At 43.7% G+C, this 17877-nt stretch overlaps 1 protein-coding gene across 1 annotated transcript in view; it reads right to left on the bottom strand.

Moving 5' to 3' along the window:
- Positions 1 to 17877, bottom strand: part of CACNA2D2 (calcium channel, voltage-dependent, alpha 2/delta subunit 2) — an 871471-nt gene that overhangs the window by 14573 nt on the left and 839021 nt on the right. The window contains exons 24-29 of the mRNA XM_015417855.1: positions 14994 to 15054; positions 6640 to 6737; positions 3927 to 4017; positions 3391 to 3453; positions 2474 to 2577; positions 209 to 307 (exon numbers count right to left, since the gene is read on the bottom strand). Of these exons, the coding sequence (XP_015273341.1) occupies positions 209 to 307; positions 2474 to 2577; positions 3391 to 3453; positions 3927 to 4017; positions 6640 to 6737; positions 14994 to 15054 (516 nt within the window). The remainder of the gene's footprint in view (positions 1 to 208; positions 308 to 2473; positions 2578 to 3390; positions 3454 to 3926; positions 4018 to 6639; positions 6738 to 14993; positions 15055 to 17877) is intronic.

The following is a 17877-nucleotide window of genomic DNA, read 5'->3' as shown; positions in this document are numbered from 1 at the left end:
ATGCCTCTCATACCTTCAGACCAATTTAAGGCTTTGTTTGTGGAACAGTCTAGAGGAGTTCAGGCATGGCTGCATCCAAATGGGAGACCCAACTGATGGTAGGCTTCTAGAGGCTTAGAACAGCTTCAGAACTTCAGAGGGCCTGGGTTGAACTAAGACAAGGTAGGCACTCTGAAAAGGGTATATACAAACTCACCAACATACTTACCTGCTGGCTTCAGGGACCTCCTGCCAAAGCTGAGCTCAACAGCAGTGCTAACAAGTATTCCAACTGTGTTGTTTTCCAGCTCTGACTCTTTGTAGCTAGCTATATGGAGAAGAGGAGAAGGTCTGTCATCGTGTTTGTTATGGTGCATGGTGCTAGAAGCACGACTACTATAGATGTGTCCTTGAGAGAAGGGGTGGTCACCCCAGCTCTGAAACAAGCTGTAGTGCGTCCACTGCTAAAGAAGCCTAGCCTAGACCCAAGAGACTTCAATAACTATTGACCAGTCTTAAATGTTCTATTCTTGAGCAACATAATTGAGTAGGTGGTGGTTGGTCAACTTCCTGGATGGAGTGGACTGTTCAGATTCTTTCCAGTCTGGTCTCAGGCCTGGTTATGGGACTGAAACAGACTTGGTTGCCCTGCTACAGGAGATAGGCAAAAGGACTGTGACTGTTGATTCTCTTGGAACTCTCAGTGGCTCTTTTGATATCAATCATGGCATCCTTCTGGACCACCTTTCTGGTAACTGGGAGACACCATTTTGTGGTGATTCTGATCCTATCTGAAGGGTAGGTTTCATAATGCGGTGCTGGCGGACTGTTGCTTAGCACTTTGGCCTTTGGGGGCCCTGCAAGGCTCTATCTTGTCCAATATGCTTTCCAACACCTAATGAAACCACTGGGTGAGGTCATCAGGAGATCTGGGCTGGGTTGTCATCAATATGCAGATGACACTAATTCCTATCTCATACTTCTGGCTGATCCCAGGAGATTGCAGAACCCCAGAACCAGTGCCTGGAGGCAGTTTTGGAGTAGATGCAGTCTAATAAACTAAAGTGTAATCCATTCCCAACAAGACAGAAGTGCTGCTGGTGAATGGATGGTCTGGGCAGGAACTTATGGTGGTACCTGATCTGGATGAGGTTGCAGGAACAGGCCTGTAGTCTGAGGGTGCTCTTGGACATGGGCCTACTGCTGGATAAACAGGTGACATCTGTGGCCAGGAATGCCTTTTACCAACTTCCACTGGTTAGCCAGCTATGGCCTTTCCTGGGCAGAAAAGATATGGCCACTGTGCAGCATGCCCTGGTTACATCTAGACTAGATTACTGCAATGTGCTCTACATTATGCTGTTCTTGAAAATTGTTCACTTCAATTGGTGCAGAATGCTCAATGATGTTGAGATCTAATGTGGTGTAGTGGTTATAGTGTTAGACTAACATCTGCGTGACCCAGGCTCAAATCCCCTCTGCAATGGTAGATTGCTGGGTGACCTTGGGCCAGTCACACTCTCTCAGCCTAATCTATCTCACAGGGTTGTTGTGAGGATAAAATGGAGAAGGAGAGCATGCTCCAAGCTGCTTTGGGTCCCCTTAGGGAAGAGGTGTGGGATATAAATAAAAATAAATGACTGGAGTGTTTCATAGTGACTCTATTACTCCAGTCTTGCCCATTTACATTGGCTTCCAATTTGTTTCCAGGCACAATTCAAGTTGCTGGCATTGGCCCTTAATGCTCTAATGGCTTGGGACAAATGTACTGAAGGACTGCCTACTACCTTACAAACCTATCTGACTGCCATGGTCACCTTCTGAGGCCCTGCTTTGGCTGCTCTCACCTTCTGAGATTAAACGAGTGGCAACCTCAGAGAGGGCCTTCTTTGTTGTGACACCAAAACTCTGGAACTTTCTTCCCAGAGAGACTTCCTGTCCCCTTCTGTTGTTGTCTTCTGACAGTAGGTGAAGCCCTTTTTTAGTTGTGTCTGGCATTCCCTTCGTGATCCCTCCTTCCTGCCCTGTTTTAATTGTTGCTTTTATGTCTTATACCTCATCTTAGTTTTGATTGTTTTAATGATGTGTTGTGTTTAGTTTTAATTTTTTAAAGACATGTTTTTATTATGCATGTTTTTAATCATTAGCCACTTTGGAGACCCTGATGAGACCAGAAAGGTAGAGTAAAATTTTTGCAAATAAATAAATAATAAATAATTCACTGCCTGCCAGTTGTTAGCACCGAGAGTTCTTCAGGAACTGTGGCACAGTCATGACAAGGAAGAAGGGACAGGCACATTCCCTGAGTGCAAGCTCTGAGCACTTAAGAAGCAGCATTTACTGCCTTGCAGCCCACAACCAGACATCAGGTGCTACAGAGAGCATCAGGCTTATAAAGAGCATTCCAAACATAAAGAACCCTCCCTTACTATTTGAGGGCAGGCCAAAAAACCCACCTCATCTCTCTGGAGATCCTGTGTAGGGTCATACTTACGATCCCGGTAAGGGGGCTTAAAGATGTAGCCTTTGTTATCTAAGCTCCTCCGATAGAAGCTGGCATTGAAGGGCTCTCGATCCTCTTCCCAATCTTCTGCAGCTCTTAAATGAAATTAACAAGCCCCATAGAATGTCACACTATTTTGGCAGACATTTCGTTTTGTGTATAGATGAGTCCCCCCCGTCAATCAAGGCTGGACAACATTACTTAAGAAAGAGTTTCCAGTGGAGGTGTCCCCAGGTGCTCTCAGAGATGCCAAAGGGTCAGGATATATACATTTGTTGTAAACAGGGATGTAAGCAAACAATATGTTTCACCAACATTCAGACTGGCATTAGAGCCACATTTTATCATTCTTTTAAAAATACCTATGAGGACTACAATCTTGCCTTTTAAAAATTAAAACGGAGATTATTTTGTTTTAATGTTGAAATGTTTTAAAGTTTTGATGTTTAGGTGGAACAGTAATGTGTATTTGTGTGTGTGTGTGTGTGTGTGCAGTGCCACCCAGTTGCAGCCAACTTATTGGCAACCCCTTAGGATTTTCAAGGCAAGTGATTAACCACATGTGGTTTGCCATTCCCATTGCCTTCCTGTGCAAAATCTGACTCTGCTTAGCTTCCAAGATCTGATGAGACTGGGATACACTATACCATTCCACATCCCCGAAAAATAGCACAGAAATGTTTTAAATAAAACGAATACTAAATTAAACCATAGCCTGACATAACACCACAGACTGTTTACCAGACCCCACTACTTTTCTATCTTGTCTGAGTGAGGGGTCTAGCTGAAAAACTAGCATATTCTTTCAGCAATATTTTTCGGCCCAATAAAATGTACCTCGACTCATTTTTATCCTCTTCAAATATGCAATTGTACTCAGGTCCGTACAGGTAATAAGGGATACTTACTTGTTAGGGAAAATGCGGGTGATGCCACCATCAGTGGCAACAAACACAGCAAGGAGGCTGTACCTATAACGAGGTAGAGACAGAGTTACAACCGCTTTATGCCAATAGTCCCTTCCTCAACAATCTATCTTTGCCAGGTGCCTCTAGCATGGGTATTGGCCACTGTAACTGTACAGGAAGCATCCAGTGAGCACTTCAGCGCATGGACTGTGCTAATGGTAGAGCTCCACCAGCATAAGCCGCTCCTCAGCAGTGCCTTGACCTCATCAAGCCCAAACCCCTGTGCAGTGTAGCTAATTACTTTCCTGCTCTTACCATTTAATGGCAGTTCACACTGCTTTAAGCTCTGAAGACTCAACTACACATATTATGAAGTGGCTCGGTAAACAGTGAGTATTGTCCCTTTCTGATCGCCAGCTCAGTTTCCATTCTGCAAGAAGGGTTCATGGTGAAGTCTGCTGAGTAAAATTCCTTTTTTCCAGCTAGAAGGCAATTTCTTCTGGGGCACCAAAGTACTGAACTAAGATCATATTTACGTGTTTAGGTCTTGATTCTTCCATACTCTCTCTACCAGCTGTTGTGTTATTCCTGTGTCCAGGATAAGGTTGTGAAGGAGGAAGTTGTTACCTTGGAAGAGAAAGGAAAGATGAATGTACAGCAAGCCAAAGTCTTGCCCACCAGCTATCTAAGAAAGGGATTTCTCCCCATTTGGGTGTGATAGATGGGAGTCCATTTTTCCTTGTATTCTTGTTTGCTGTCTTCCTCTCTGCTTGAAGAACCTTCTTCTCATTTGCTCCAGCAACAACTGAGGTCTGACATAAAACCTGCTATGTAGCATATTGTGGACACTTCCGGGTATTAGTTAGAATGCCCTGCAGAGGTTATCTGTGCATAAAAAGGGCTGCTGTGTGGCCTTAACACATACTTATTCTGTCGATGGGTGTTCGCAAGAGTAAGAAACTCTCTAGAGTGGACATTTAGGTCTGTTAGCATATTCTAGGGCTTATGCTATTTTTCACGGCTTTGTCAAAACATTTCAGTGAGATGCCTATGCTAGTCTATTGCAGTAGAAATAAATAGGAACCTTGTGGCTCTTTATTTTTCAGATTTTTAAATTTTTTATTCTAGTATAGACTTTTATGGATCAGAGCCCACTTCATCAGACACAGGTAGACACAAGGCTCTTGTTATAGTTGTTGATTACTCATCCCGGCACTGTTAAAACATTAAGAAGAGCCCTGCTGGAGCAGACCACTGGTCCATCTACTCTAACAAAATATTTCATATAATGGCTAACCAGTTGTCCTGGAGGGTCAACAAACATAGAAGCCAAGGCTTGTATGGCCATTGTTCTCAATGCCGTTAGTCCACCAATCCCACGGAAAATTTGCTGCTCACCAATTAGCAGGCCCATAGCCACAAGAGGGGGCACTTTTGAAGGCATGTCCCCATGGATGACCCCCAGCCCTCCCCAAGAAGATGCCAGACTCCCTCCCCAACCCCCAGGGAGCCCCATCAGAAAAGAGACGCACCTGCCTGCCCCCTTGGCTCTCCCTCAGCAGCAGTGTAGAAGCTGGGCTGGCTGGCGCAGACACAGTGAGGCACCAGGGTGGGCCATTCCCACCCTGGCACCAAAGTGTGCCTACGCCAGCCAGTTTATCCACCATACTGCTGCTGAGGGAGAGCCAAGGAAGCAGGCAGGCAGGGCAGCGGGTGGTTAGCAGAAAGAGGGGCCATCACCTCTTTCTACTTGCCACCTGCTTCCCTGCCTGTCTCCTTGGCTCCCTTCTCCCTCTCCATTCCTGGAGGCTGCTCCACAAATGGAGAGGGAGAAGGAGAGCCGGCTAATCATTGGGCCACTTATGGGTGACATCACAAATCACGTCACCACACTGATGACACACGCACCCCTGCACCCACCTCCTCCCTGAAAATTTTCTGGCTATGGGGCTGCCAATTAGTCCTACTGCTCAGCTTTTTTGGATTCTAATTCAGCTCTGCAGACATCCCTTAAGTCCGCATGCCTTGCTGCAGTAAGGTAACTGGTTGAAAGACAAGCCTAGGTTTGCTTCCAACATTCTCGAGGAAGGCACACAGCCTTCTTAGTTAATTTCTGAATGACAGTGAACTACCTACAGTTTTAACGAATGCATAATATCAGCCAATATTTTATTTGCAGTGTAATCTCATGGCTTTTTATCTGATTGATGAGAAGGGTTTGTTTGCCTTTGTGGCACTGGGGAGGGGGGAGGCGCCTTTGAGGGACTCAAAAAAGAACCAGCTGGAGGCAGTAAGACCGTGGCTTGTGTTTGGCTGGAAGTCACTGGCGAGGGAGAGGGTGGTTCCTAGGGACTGGAGCTGCCAAGTCAGGAGAGGGCGTACCCAAAGTGGAGAGCCTGTCGGGGATGTCAAGGACAAACTCCCTAGCCATCCAGCTGCAAGGCAGACACTGGGGGAGGATTTAAGAATGGTTGCATTGAGGAGCTGGGTGGTGGAAGTTGTGCAAGGAGCACAAGGCAGAGAGTGAGGCAGCTGTGGCGTCATGGGATAGGTGAGGGAGTTTAGGCAACCGGGTCAAGGGAATGCTGGAATGGACCTGGGAGAACCTGCTACCTGTCGAGCCCTTGAATAAAGTTTGTGGCTGCAAACCTGGGTCTGCACTGGTAGTGCGTGCTTGCAAGGAATGGGGGGGGGGGTCAACCCCTTCCCAGCTTTTTAAAGCCCTCAGCTGTGCAAGTCGGCTGACCTGACCTAGAATGAGACCCGGTGGCTACAGCCTTGGTATGGGCTTTTTTCTTAGGAAAGATATGCTATTATTTATGAGCTGCTTTTGTGAAAAAACTCCACCAGCACAGCTAGGATTAAGGATCAACAGCCCCATATGATTTGATTCAAAGCAGAATAAGGCTAGGCAGTCTTGCAAACTGGCAGCCACATTTGTCCTTGGTGAGCAGCACTATCAAATGATTGGACTGATGAATCTTGATATCACTGATAATTAATATCCACCTTTCACAATAATGAGGTAACTGATGTTACAACCATCTTTTGAAATGGGAGCTTGTGCAAAAATAATCCTTTAGATTTTGCCACAGGGCATGTTATGTCCACATATATGAATTTTAACAACCAGAACTTTGCTACGCTTATTTAAAGCATCCGCCATTCTTTAGTTCTCTCACCCCACCTAATGCCGAGCCTTTCCTGAGACGAGACTGTGCATCCACTATAAGCCCCTGGAATACTTACATTGCTCAGAGTCGGGTGTCACCTTTTCCATGAGGGCGATAAAGTTTTCCAGGAATTCAGTGTTGTTATCCGACAGGTTGAGGGCTTTGCAATATTCTCTGGGATTAAGGTGAAAAGATTTGTAGTGTGGAAGGATGAAAAAGTTACTGTCAGTTTCTTTCTCTCTCAGAACTGATATAATCATGACTTTGTGTGCAATGTCGGTGAGGTAGTAACCTACATATGTTACTGTGCACGACAGCACTAGTTCAATATATTTGTGGAATAAGGGGCGTGGTTAGTATGTTACGCTTATTCATATGCATCCCATATCCTACACAGAAAGTTAAAGGGAATTATTCCCAGCTTGATGCCTGTCTATACAGGGCCCTGCTGTGTACAATGGGATATCATTACTTGTATGTACTTGTCAGTTATTTGTTTCGATGTCTCTGTGTGAAGGAGGAAGGAGTCAGTCAAAACACGTACATACACAGAACATACCAATGTGCCTTTCATGGTAACTGGGACCTATTAGGAATCCAAGTGGCCAAAGGGGACGGTTGGCTATGTCTTCTTTTTTTTAATGAAACTTGGCTTTCTTAAACTGCAAAAGACTATCAAATAATATGGAGCCAGTTCACATAGGAATGGCAAGAGTCTTGGAGAATTTAATGGTCATATAAAAATTTGTGGCCATCACTCCTGTTATTCATTGATGCCATCAAGCACCACCGGAAAGAGCTCCTAATATCCTCTTGGCCATAGCACCAGCCTTGCGAAATGGCATTGTTTTGTTTTTTGGATCTGTGCAACAGTAGTGCCTCCCCTCTAATTTTTGGTGACCATAGGTAGTTTTTAAACTCTAGGGTACTGAAAGATCAGTGACAAAAACAGATCTTCCTCCATTTAAGTTCTTTGAGGTTCCTCCTTTCCGCTGACTTCCAGTTTAGCCTGTATGGCCCCATTACTATCTTTAATATAACTAAATGAACTAAATTGGATAGTCAGTGCTCTCCAGGATAGGAGTCCTGTGCTTTTTAAAAGTCGTGCCACCTAGAAGGGGCGTAGAAGCCCCTGGAAGAAGTCAACATAGGTTAGTGCATGGACATCATTGTCTGAGGGTTTTATCAGTATGTATTATTGCAGTCTATTAAATGTATCTTATTGAGCAACTTTGGAAAACAGTCGTGGGATCCCAAAAATATTGGCTTTGTAGTTCTAAAACAGAACATTTTATTTTAATCTGCTTTATCCTGATTGCTAGAACTTCCTTTAAGCCTTCTTCCTTAGGTTTTAGCTGGTCTTAGCCTTAGGTCTTTTAGCTGGAAGCTTAAGATGCAAAGAGTATATTACTAAAGTCTATGTTCTCCCTATAAATCTGGTCTTTCTAGAGGAGGAACTGGAGGGCAGTCCCAGGAGTGGACTGGGAAGAGAAAATGTCCCTGGAGCAAGCCAAGCTGAGAGGCCCCTGTGCAGCTACTAACTAGTGCTGCAGTTCCACTCAGCTCAGTGGGGCCGACAGTGGGCACTAGCTCATCTATTGCATTCTCTCCCAAACTGGCAGCTGTGCAAAAGGAAACAATTTATGAGCTGACACCAATTGTCATTGCTGGTGAAGTGTCTGAGCCAAATGGCCCTTGAGGCGTTGGCAGAGTCCCTGGGGCTTCGTTATGCTTGCTCTTGGCCAACAGTGGCCTTCTAGGGCAGTGGTCCACCAAGAAAATACCCTGTAAGTTAAATGGCCTGTCTGGCCCTGGGCACTCTATTGACTAACAGTTATACCATACAGAGCAGGATAAAATATTTATCCCTTGGAACCTACAAAGCCAGCTAATGATATTTGATGGCATTCATACCACATTGATTTCCATTACAAACTAATGCAAATTAGGCATCTGGGATACAGGTATTAAATTGTTACAAACCTGAACTCATACAAGCATGGATTTTTGGTATCTTTGGGAATAATACCCATTAGTGCCTACTAAATGAAACTATCTCTGGCTTCCATTTCTTATATTCTCTCTACAGAAAGCAAATATACTCCCAAATAAACAAAATAGAGATAACAAAGAGCATAAGCCATTGCTGTTTATAGATGTATGCATTGCACAGGCCACTTCTACAACAGGCCAGTCTATGCAGACATAAATCTTCCCCTATTAAGGCCATTCCAATCCATTATGTTGTCTGACTATCTTTTCAACAACCGTTATAAGATTCCTTCCTCAATATAGGAAAAGCTCCCCAGGGTAGCCTGGGCTTTAACAATGTCACCCAACCCCTTTCTCTATGTGTGAAAGTAATTTTGTTTCTCTATCACACTAAAGAACAAAGTGAGGGGGATAACAGTTGACAAACTGATCAGTCATCTGAAAAGAAAGCGGTTGACAGTATCGGCTAAGCCAGTGACATTTCAACATGGGTTTTGAATAGATTAGGACTGGAACATTACCTTGACAAACACATGTTTTCTGAACCTGTGTTTGCCGGTCAATGGTAATGTAAAGGCAGGGGGCATCTGCAGGAGAGAGCCTTTAACCCTTCCCCTGCCTATCCTCCACAGCAATGCCTCCTTATACTCCTTCCTCAGGGTTATTATTTCTGTCCTTGGGGCTAGCTGTAAGAAGGGTTGTGAAGGGAAATCAGCAGATGAAGGAAAAATTCCACACCACCACTCTCAATGATTCTCGGTGTCTCCCCTCTGGAGAGGGGACTGCCCCCTTAATCGAACAGGAAGTTCATGGTGAGCTGTTGCCCTGGAGGGCCACTGGCAACCAGAAGCCAGATGAGCCAAGGAGCCCCTGTTGTGCTAGCAGTACTACAGGGTGGCTGTTCGGACCCAGGTGGCAGCAACAATAACAATAGGTGTAGTTGTGATCATTGCCACTGTACCAGCAAGATCACTTAGCTTAGTTTGCTCCAGGGGTGTTTTACAGAGCAATCCTAAGCTGGTCTACTCAGAATCCTACTGAAGTCTACTCACTGGGCCCTACTCCTAGGTAAGTGTTTTTAGGATTGCACTGTTAACGTCCCAGTCCACCTCTAACCTGCCTAACCTCTCATTAGCATTATGAAGCAAAAAATGGGACTATGAACCCCATGGCTGCCTTGATGCATGTAGTTCCACCCTCAAAAAGTAGTGTGGATTATGCAGGTGTAAGTGGAGTGCACTGTAATTCAGTAATGCACACTGGCTTCATGAGTGGCAGCAACATCAGTCCCAATTGCATACACTGTCATATACATAAGAGCACCGGTGAAGTGAGCAGGCAGAAACAGAGAAAACAGCAGGTTAAGCACTTGGTGACTGTGGCTGAGAGGCACTGAGGCAAATCTGCTCAGTTTCTTGTATAGCTTTTCCATTGATGTTGGGCTTGGGACATCATATGTATGCATCCTCCTATAAAAGGGGGATAAGGTACCTACCTGATAGGAAGGGCAAGAGGAGCTCAGCCTGTCTATCCTACTTAGTTTTAGCACAGCATTTTGGTCTCCCTTCCCCAAATAATATAGTGTGAATTCTAACCAATGCATGTCTGTATTCACCTAGTGCTCAACTCACCACATGCTCTCTTTGCCAAATATAGTCTCTTCACTGGCTCTGGTCACAGAAAACCAAGTCATTAAAATGAGTGCCACTCCCTTGGTTTGCAAAAGCTCTGGTGGGTCAGTTGACTTCATTTTGTATTCTATTCAATTTCAAAACGCTTCCTCCCTAAAACTCAACTCAGAGGAAGTGAGGGACAGGATAGGAGGGAGTGGAAGAAGGGAAGGTTGGAGAGAAAACACCGAGGATCTGTCTCATTTGTGGAATAAATCAATATTCCACAGTGCTCTTTAGCAATAAGAAAACAAGATGGCCAGCCATGCTTTGTCCCACAGTTATGCAAGGGAAATATTGCTACACACACTTACACATACACACTCTAGACATATCTGTATCCTTCATATAGATAGATAGGTGCTGTCTGTAGAGTGCAGAAAGACAGGTACATTCAGAAGAAACTTGCATTATGTCTCATATAAAAATAATTCAAGTGACAGAGTCCAGAGGATGCTCTTACAGATCTCACCCTTTCTAATAGGCTGTATTATATGAGTGTAAGATTTTACTTCTGTGAGCATGTACATACATGAAGGATGGTGAATTGTTCCATAGATCTTGCTGCAGACAACAAATCTATGCCTGGGACTATGCCACCTTACTTCTTTTGGAGGGTTTTCCATTAGCTGTAGGTGCAAAGTTCTTGTGACCATGGCTGACTTACTGGCTTTGCATTGCTAGTAGTTAATATCCAGGAAGTGGGGGTGGGGAGAGAACGAATGAGTGGTCCCATTCATCATTGCCTCTTAAGACTGAAGTGTAAAGGTACACATTAACTTAGAGGCTGATTTTCTTAATTATTTTCAATGCTGCATTGGACATTCTGATGCTGAAAAAGGGAGCTAATGAGTTTGCTAAGCACAGTTTATTATAGTTCCAGAGGCCTCTAAGGGTTCTTGCAGCTGACTACAGCAAATTAACAAATAAAATCTATGTAGTGATAGAGGGAAAATGCTACATCAAAAACAGCAGATGGCAAGGTTTCTTTATGATGGAACATCTGAACACCTGGAGTGTTGGCATACTCCATGCATAGTGGTGGTATCTCACATCACCCCTTCTTGGGAGTTATTTACTCATTCAGGGTAAAACTTGAAAACTACCATTATTAGAGGACCTGGTCATAATAGTGATCAATTAGCTGTCCTAACAAAACCTTGAGGCTAAGCTTTGCTATGCTGTGTTGACAGGATCTGAATCTTTAAATATTTAGCATGGACGGGATGAAGTGTTAGTCTAGTTCTGTCCAACATTTGTAAGGTGCAGACAAAACCAATTAAATGTGCACAGTGGTATATCCATTTTGGGTTTTAATCACCTGTAGTAAATCTTTTAAAAAGACTGGAGGCCTTGGAGAATTCCTGTTAGGGATAATGGCTGCAAAAGAAAACTACCCCAGTGAGAGGGGAAAGGGGTAATGTGAAAATGCTGTGGGAAAAGAATGACATTTCCAGAAGGAATCAAGAACAACAATGCCTTAGGGCTGCAGGGCTCTGGCTTTTCTGAAACTTTTCAAACAGGATGAGAGATGTAGGATGCCTACATACATCTCTCCCCCCCCCAATCAAACTCCAGAAAAATCTTTTTCTTGCATGGAGCAGGAGGCATAGCACCGATTGGCTAAATCTGAAATCAGTTATGGAACACTTCCCACTTTCTTGGAGGACAGCATTGATTAGCTGGCACAGGCAGAAGAACAAAGCAGCTTAAAAAAAGCAGAGGAATAAAAAGTCTTATGCAGTGGGTAAATACTGTCCAGTGTACTTCCTATTGTATCATGTTCCTCCAAAGAACATAAGAGAAGCCATGCTGGGTCAGGCCAATGACCCATCCAGTCCAACACTCTGTGTCACACAATGGCCAAAACCCAGGGGCCATCAGGAGGTCCACCAGCAGGACCAGAACTCCTGAAGCCTTCCCATTGGGGCCCCTCAAACACCAAGAATACAGAGGACCACTGCCCCAGACATAGTATTCCATGGGGGTTGCCATGTCGAGGTACATATCTGGCAAGGCTTCTCTTTTCTAGAAAGCTGCATACACTGAGTACATAGTTAGATTCTTAAGGCATTGTAACATCAGCTGTAGCATACTGGAGACCACATGGTCCATTTCTTGCCAGCTAAGGAATTCTATAACTACAGATCACAAATTGGTCAAGCCAAGGAAATTTATGTTCCAATCTTAGTGATTGCAACAATCTGCCAACACTCGGGACTGGCTTTTTGCGTTGTGTAGGGGTTGTACCAGGAAGCGGAAGGCAGCAAAGATCCTTGTGTTGTTTACAACTGGTTGAATTCAGTGCATTATGAATTGTTAAATGAGGCTGTATATTAGTTTCACTAACGTATGTTGGACTTCTTACTTGAGTCAGACTCAGTAACAAACTCTTTTAGGGACATGATGCTTTTGAGTTTAAGGAGGAAAGCCAGCAATGTAGATATATAGGTATATAGTGCACTCCACTTAACACCCCATGTTCGCTGTGGACATATTATTATATTGATTAAGAACCCTTTGCCATCACCTGTTGGTCTCAAATGTCCCAAGAAAGCTTTCCGTCTTGAATCTGTGTTGTTAAGTGGTCTTAGAGCATATTTATGTGAAGAGCCTGGATACAATTCTCCATACGGTATCTGTAAATATTTGTAATCATATCCTAGTGGAGGTAGCTAAGAGGCAAATCTATTCTACTTTAGTAACCGCTTTTGGTCAATATATTGCAAGTCTTCTTGTGTGGGTAGAAAACATTCTGCATACCCTCATCATTTTGTGGATCAAAGACCTATATGTACAGAACACTGTATCCACCTATATATCTACACAAATGTGTACAGATATATGTGCTCGCACACCCACAAATAGATCATTAGTGATATATGGTTTCTGAAAATTACCATGGGCTATTGGCCATATTAGTATAGATGAGATATCATACAGTCTCATTAGCATATTGTCTGCTCTTATGGGTGCTGAAGGGCTAACAGATGGTGCAGCTGGAACTAAAGAGCTATCACATGACCCAGTGCATTACAGCCTGGTGGCGCAGAGGTCTATTTGTTTTGACTTAGCAACCAACCTGATTAGGCACTAGGCTGTGAGAACCATTTCCAGGGGGGGAAATGGTTTCAGTATTTATTTGATGTTTTAAATAGGCCTCACTATGATATGTTACATTTCTTCCCTATGGGAGTCTTGGTTATGGTTTAAACTACTGAAATTTTGAGCAATGATTTGGATCTTGGATACATCAACCTCTTTATTTATGCCATATGGATAGTTGCTTTTAGCCCAAAAAGCCAAAGGTCACTGTTTGTTTTATATTGCACTTACTAAAGCTATTATTTTAGGGTTCACAGCTTATACTGGACAGTACAAGCTACTTGGTTTAAAACAAGTGTATCATACATGAACCTTAGACTACCAATCTTGAATGATGGAAAGATGGAATTCCCCACCTGCCCTCTGATAGAGTTATGCTCTGTGAAAAGTTGTCAGGTCCTTGTGATGTACAGAAATTAACTTAAAAATTTCTTACCCTCTATTAAAGGAGAAAGGGCCGAATAGGATCCTACAATGTGTTTCATAATGCATTGATTACTGAATTTTCTGCAGATATCAAATGTAGTATTGGTTTATAGAACTTGGCAGACATTAATTAATATTGTCAATGAGCCTCAAAATAATCATCATCTCATTACAAAAGTCTGAAAGAATTCACTTTGAAAGAATTAAGATTTATAAACGTAGCTTTTGTGATCTCTCATGTACTTCAATGGAATAGTTTTTCATTACTGAATATTAAATGGCAAGTCAGAAGACTGGTAGTAATATTATAACCCTTTCTATTATAAAGTAATTTCTGTACAGCCCAGCAGTCTTATCTCTGCTAACACATATTATTATTATTATTATTTTAGAACAATGGTTCTATTGTCAAATTTTCAGAACTCGGATATATTTACACTAAAAAAACCAGGGCAGTGTGTAACTCATGCTATCATAGTGTTTGCTGATCATTAGCTATTTGTGACTCAGGAATCCAAAAATATCAGTATACTTTCTCTTTTTTTTAAAGGCAAAATGTCATTTTAACATTAAAAATTAGTAGGTCATTTAATCAGGGGTCAGACAAAAACACCCAGTCACTCAAGATAAATAATGGCATACTCACAGCAAACAACATTTTTCTTGGAAATTGTTGGCCAAAATTATTTAACAGGGTATGTAGGTAGGACTGTGAATGATACTCTTGCTTTCTAAATGTTTATTTTTAACCTTGGATAAAATTTGTGTATGATATAGTTTTCAGATTTAACCAACATGAGGGCATAATTCCAGCACGATCCAAATACGGTTGTCTTTGTTTTGTGAGGATTTTCAGAAACTATACCTATATATGTATGTGTACATATACACCTCATATGCAGGCATACATATATACTCTTCGTATGTAAGTGAGTGAACAGAAGGTGGGACCGTATGCTGCCAACCACAGTGATGTTTCAACAAGGTGCAGGTGGCAGCCATAGTCTCAAAGTGGCACACAGGCATACGACAGACACAAGAAGAGGGAGGATGGTCAAGACTTTGGCACAATGAGGAGGTGTCAGTTCTAAGAGAGGTGGGAGTGATGAAATAGAATATTTAAAGGTGTGGAAAGGTAAGAAGTGGGGATGGGAAGGGGAGCTGAATCAGTCCCAGGGTCAGTGTTGGGGGAGAGTGGTTGAATGGACACCTCAGGCAAGCTCACACGCAAAGCTACCTTGGAGCAATGAATACATGTCCCTCGGACTCAAAGCTGTTTGGCAGCAGGTATTCAAAATCTGTAACAGAAAGGTAACGTTATCCGGCGGGGGTTTGAAATGAGGGAAGGAGGCTTCAGTCTCAGAAGATGAAAAAAGAAGAGAAAGAGAAGAAGGAGAAAGAGAGAGAAGAAGGAGAAAGAGAGAAAAAGAGACAGAGGAATGGACAAAAGAGGCAAAACACTAATTTTAACAAGAGAGAAAAGAGAGAAGATTCTTTGGTAAGTAGCATTGTACGAGATGGAAAGTTATAGCCAATATGTCGTCAACATTTGGAGTATTTTGGTATTTTTTTTTAATGTTACCATCTGAAATTAAAGATATTTGACTGATGGCATATGCATTACAATGGGACTATATATTTGCGTGCATACATACACACACATATATATGCTCATATCAATATATATGTATGTTTAGTAGGTCTTATGAGCATCTCTCTCTTATTACGATATTAACAAAGAAAAGAAATCACATGCTCTGCTCATACGGAAAGAGAATTACTAAAACAATATTTTGTAATAAAAATTATTTTTCAGGCATCAACATGGCCAAACCAGGGTCCTTTATGAAGACAGTCCAACCAAAGACTTACCCATCAGATAGAGGTAAAATGCAATGCATTGTAGAGGGTACAGCAGCTGCCTTCTGGCTGATAGTGGTCTCAAAGCATTGCAACAGCCATCCTTCCCTACTTTAAGCATGATACAGATCCTTCCCCTCCTCTAAGGGGAATGCTCCTCAAGCATAGATTCCAGTGTTGAGTTTCCAGTGCATATGTTGCATGCCAGTATTTCATCTCCTACCTCTCTCTCAACTTCTGCGTTTTATTCTATTAGTATTTTCTTAATCCTCTGGTTGAATAAATGGTCACATCTAGAGGGACTCAATTTAAACTGAAAGTGCAAGCAGCCAGGCACATGATAGGTTCACTCAGCAGAAGAACGCAGTATACGCAAGAGGTGCTTAGCTGTGCTGGTAAGGCTGCCGAAGAAACAGTCAGCCCATCTGCCTGCTAGGAAAGCAACTGAATAATGTTGATTTATACACATGAAATTTCTCTGTTAATCCCTCTCCCAGCTGGCATTAACAAATGAAGATGTGTGAGGGTCCTCCCTCATTAGTGCTGTCCCCTTTGCCTACACCACTGTGTCCCACCTCTTTGGGACTCCCCAAACCTCAGAACAGGGGTGAAAGGGATAGGAGCAAGGGTTACAGCACCGACGTCTGTCCTCTTCTTTCTCCCTGAAAGCACCATCCTAATCCTTCAGTTAGCCCAAGCCCCACTCCCCTGGCCTTGCCATCACTACGTGTGCTCCCACCTGGCTGGGTGATGGGGTACCACCCCTTTACATTGCCTTTGCCAATCTGGCTGGCACTTTTCTTTGCCTTCTTGGTCCCCTCCCTGTAGGAATTTCTACAGGACGATTGCCTCCTGGTCTCCTCGGTGCTCCACTGGGCTAGAGACCTTGGCCTTGGCTGTCCTTACCAGGCTATGGTTGGTGGTAGCTAGGGCTGCTGCACTGACAGTTGGCCTCCATTGAGGCTTCTTCCTCCTGCTGCCCAGAGCCTGCTGCGCTGAGTGATGACCTCACCCCGAGCCACTGCCTCCCTGCAGCTTCTGAGAGGGACATTGAGGCTTGCTTCTTGTCAGGAAGCCTGGGGTGCTCTCCAGTGTCCATACTGCCTCTTCCTTCCTGGCTATCTTCACCAGGTGAGTGGGGAGCAGGGAGGGCTTGTGCAGTGATGGACTTAGTGGCAGTGGTGTCCTGCTTGCCAGTAAGGCCACTGGGCACGGTGTGGAATGAAGCTGCAGGGAGGGAGGGAGAGGCCGGGTTGGGTGCTGCTGACCCCAGACAAGCTGAAAGAACAGCATCTGTGTGTCAAAATACAATGACGGGCCCAGGAGAACTCTTAAACTATCAAACTGCCGCTTTACAGACACTGTTGACCCCATCTAAATTCTCTGACAGTCATTCATAGATGATCCTGCCACACCTGTTGCAAAAGGAAAGGAAAAACAGAGTTGGGTGCCAGCAGCCCATCGATGACTGTATGCTCCAATTGCAGTTGCTCCAATTGCAGATGACATTACTCAGATGTTTCATATACGTGTTGAAAAGCATGGAAGACAAGATGGAAACCACCGGAGCAATTGTCTCCCAGTCTCACCTTCTGAATTGTCTTCTGGGATAGGCGAGGAACCCACTACACAGCAGTATCTCTCATGCCTATCCCACACAGGTGGTCCAGAAGTATACTAGGAATAAAAGCCACAGAGAGATCCAAGAGAATCGTCAGGGTCACTCTTCCTCATTGCCTTCACCAATCTGGCCGGCCCTCTTCTTTGCCTTCCTGGCCCCCTCCCTGTAGGAACTTCTACAGGACTTCTCTTCTAGTACAGGTCACTTACCAGTGTGAGCAAGAAGCCAGACTGAAATAGGTACCTACTTCACCCCAATGCACTAGGATAGGCCACCACCCACTTGCTTACTTCAGCCAAAAAGTTTTAGGTTTGAGACTGTCCATAATATAAAAGGTCCAGAGAAGTTTGCTGTAACAATAACTCTGCAGTTATTTATTTGAGGTACCAAACTGTCATGCAAGGAAGCAAGATGGTAATCCTACTACCAAGTGGGATTTATTTGCCTATATTAAGAACATAAGAAGAGCCCTGATGGATCAGACCAGAGATTCATCTAGTTCAGCATCCTGTCTCACACAGTGGCCAACCAGTTCCCCTGGAGGGTTGACAACAGGGCATAAAGGCCAAGGTTTCAACAGAAAGCTTCGACTGACAAAATGTGTAGGGATTGCATGGACAAGTAGCTGGGGTATACCGCA

This window comes from Gekko japonicus, unplaced genomic scaffold (assembly GCF_001447785.1).
Source record: "Gekko japonicus isolate JY-2015 unplaced genomic scaffold, Gekko_japonicus_V1.1 scaffold314, whole genome shotgun sequence".
NCBI lineage: Eukaryota > Metazoa > Chordata > Lepidosauria > Squamata > Gekkonidae > Gekko > Gekko japonicus.
Note: the sequence above shows the minus strand (reverse complement) of the source record. Positions and strands in the feature narration are given on the sequence as shown.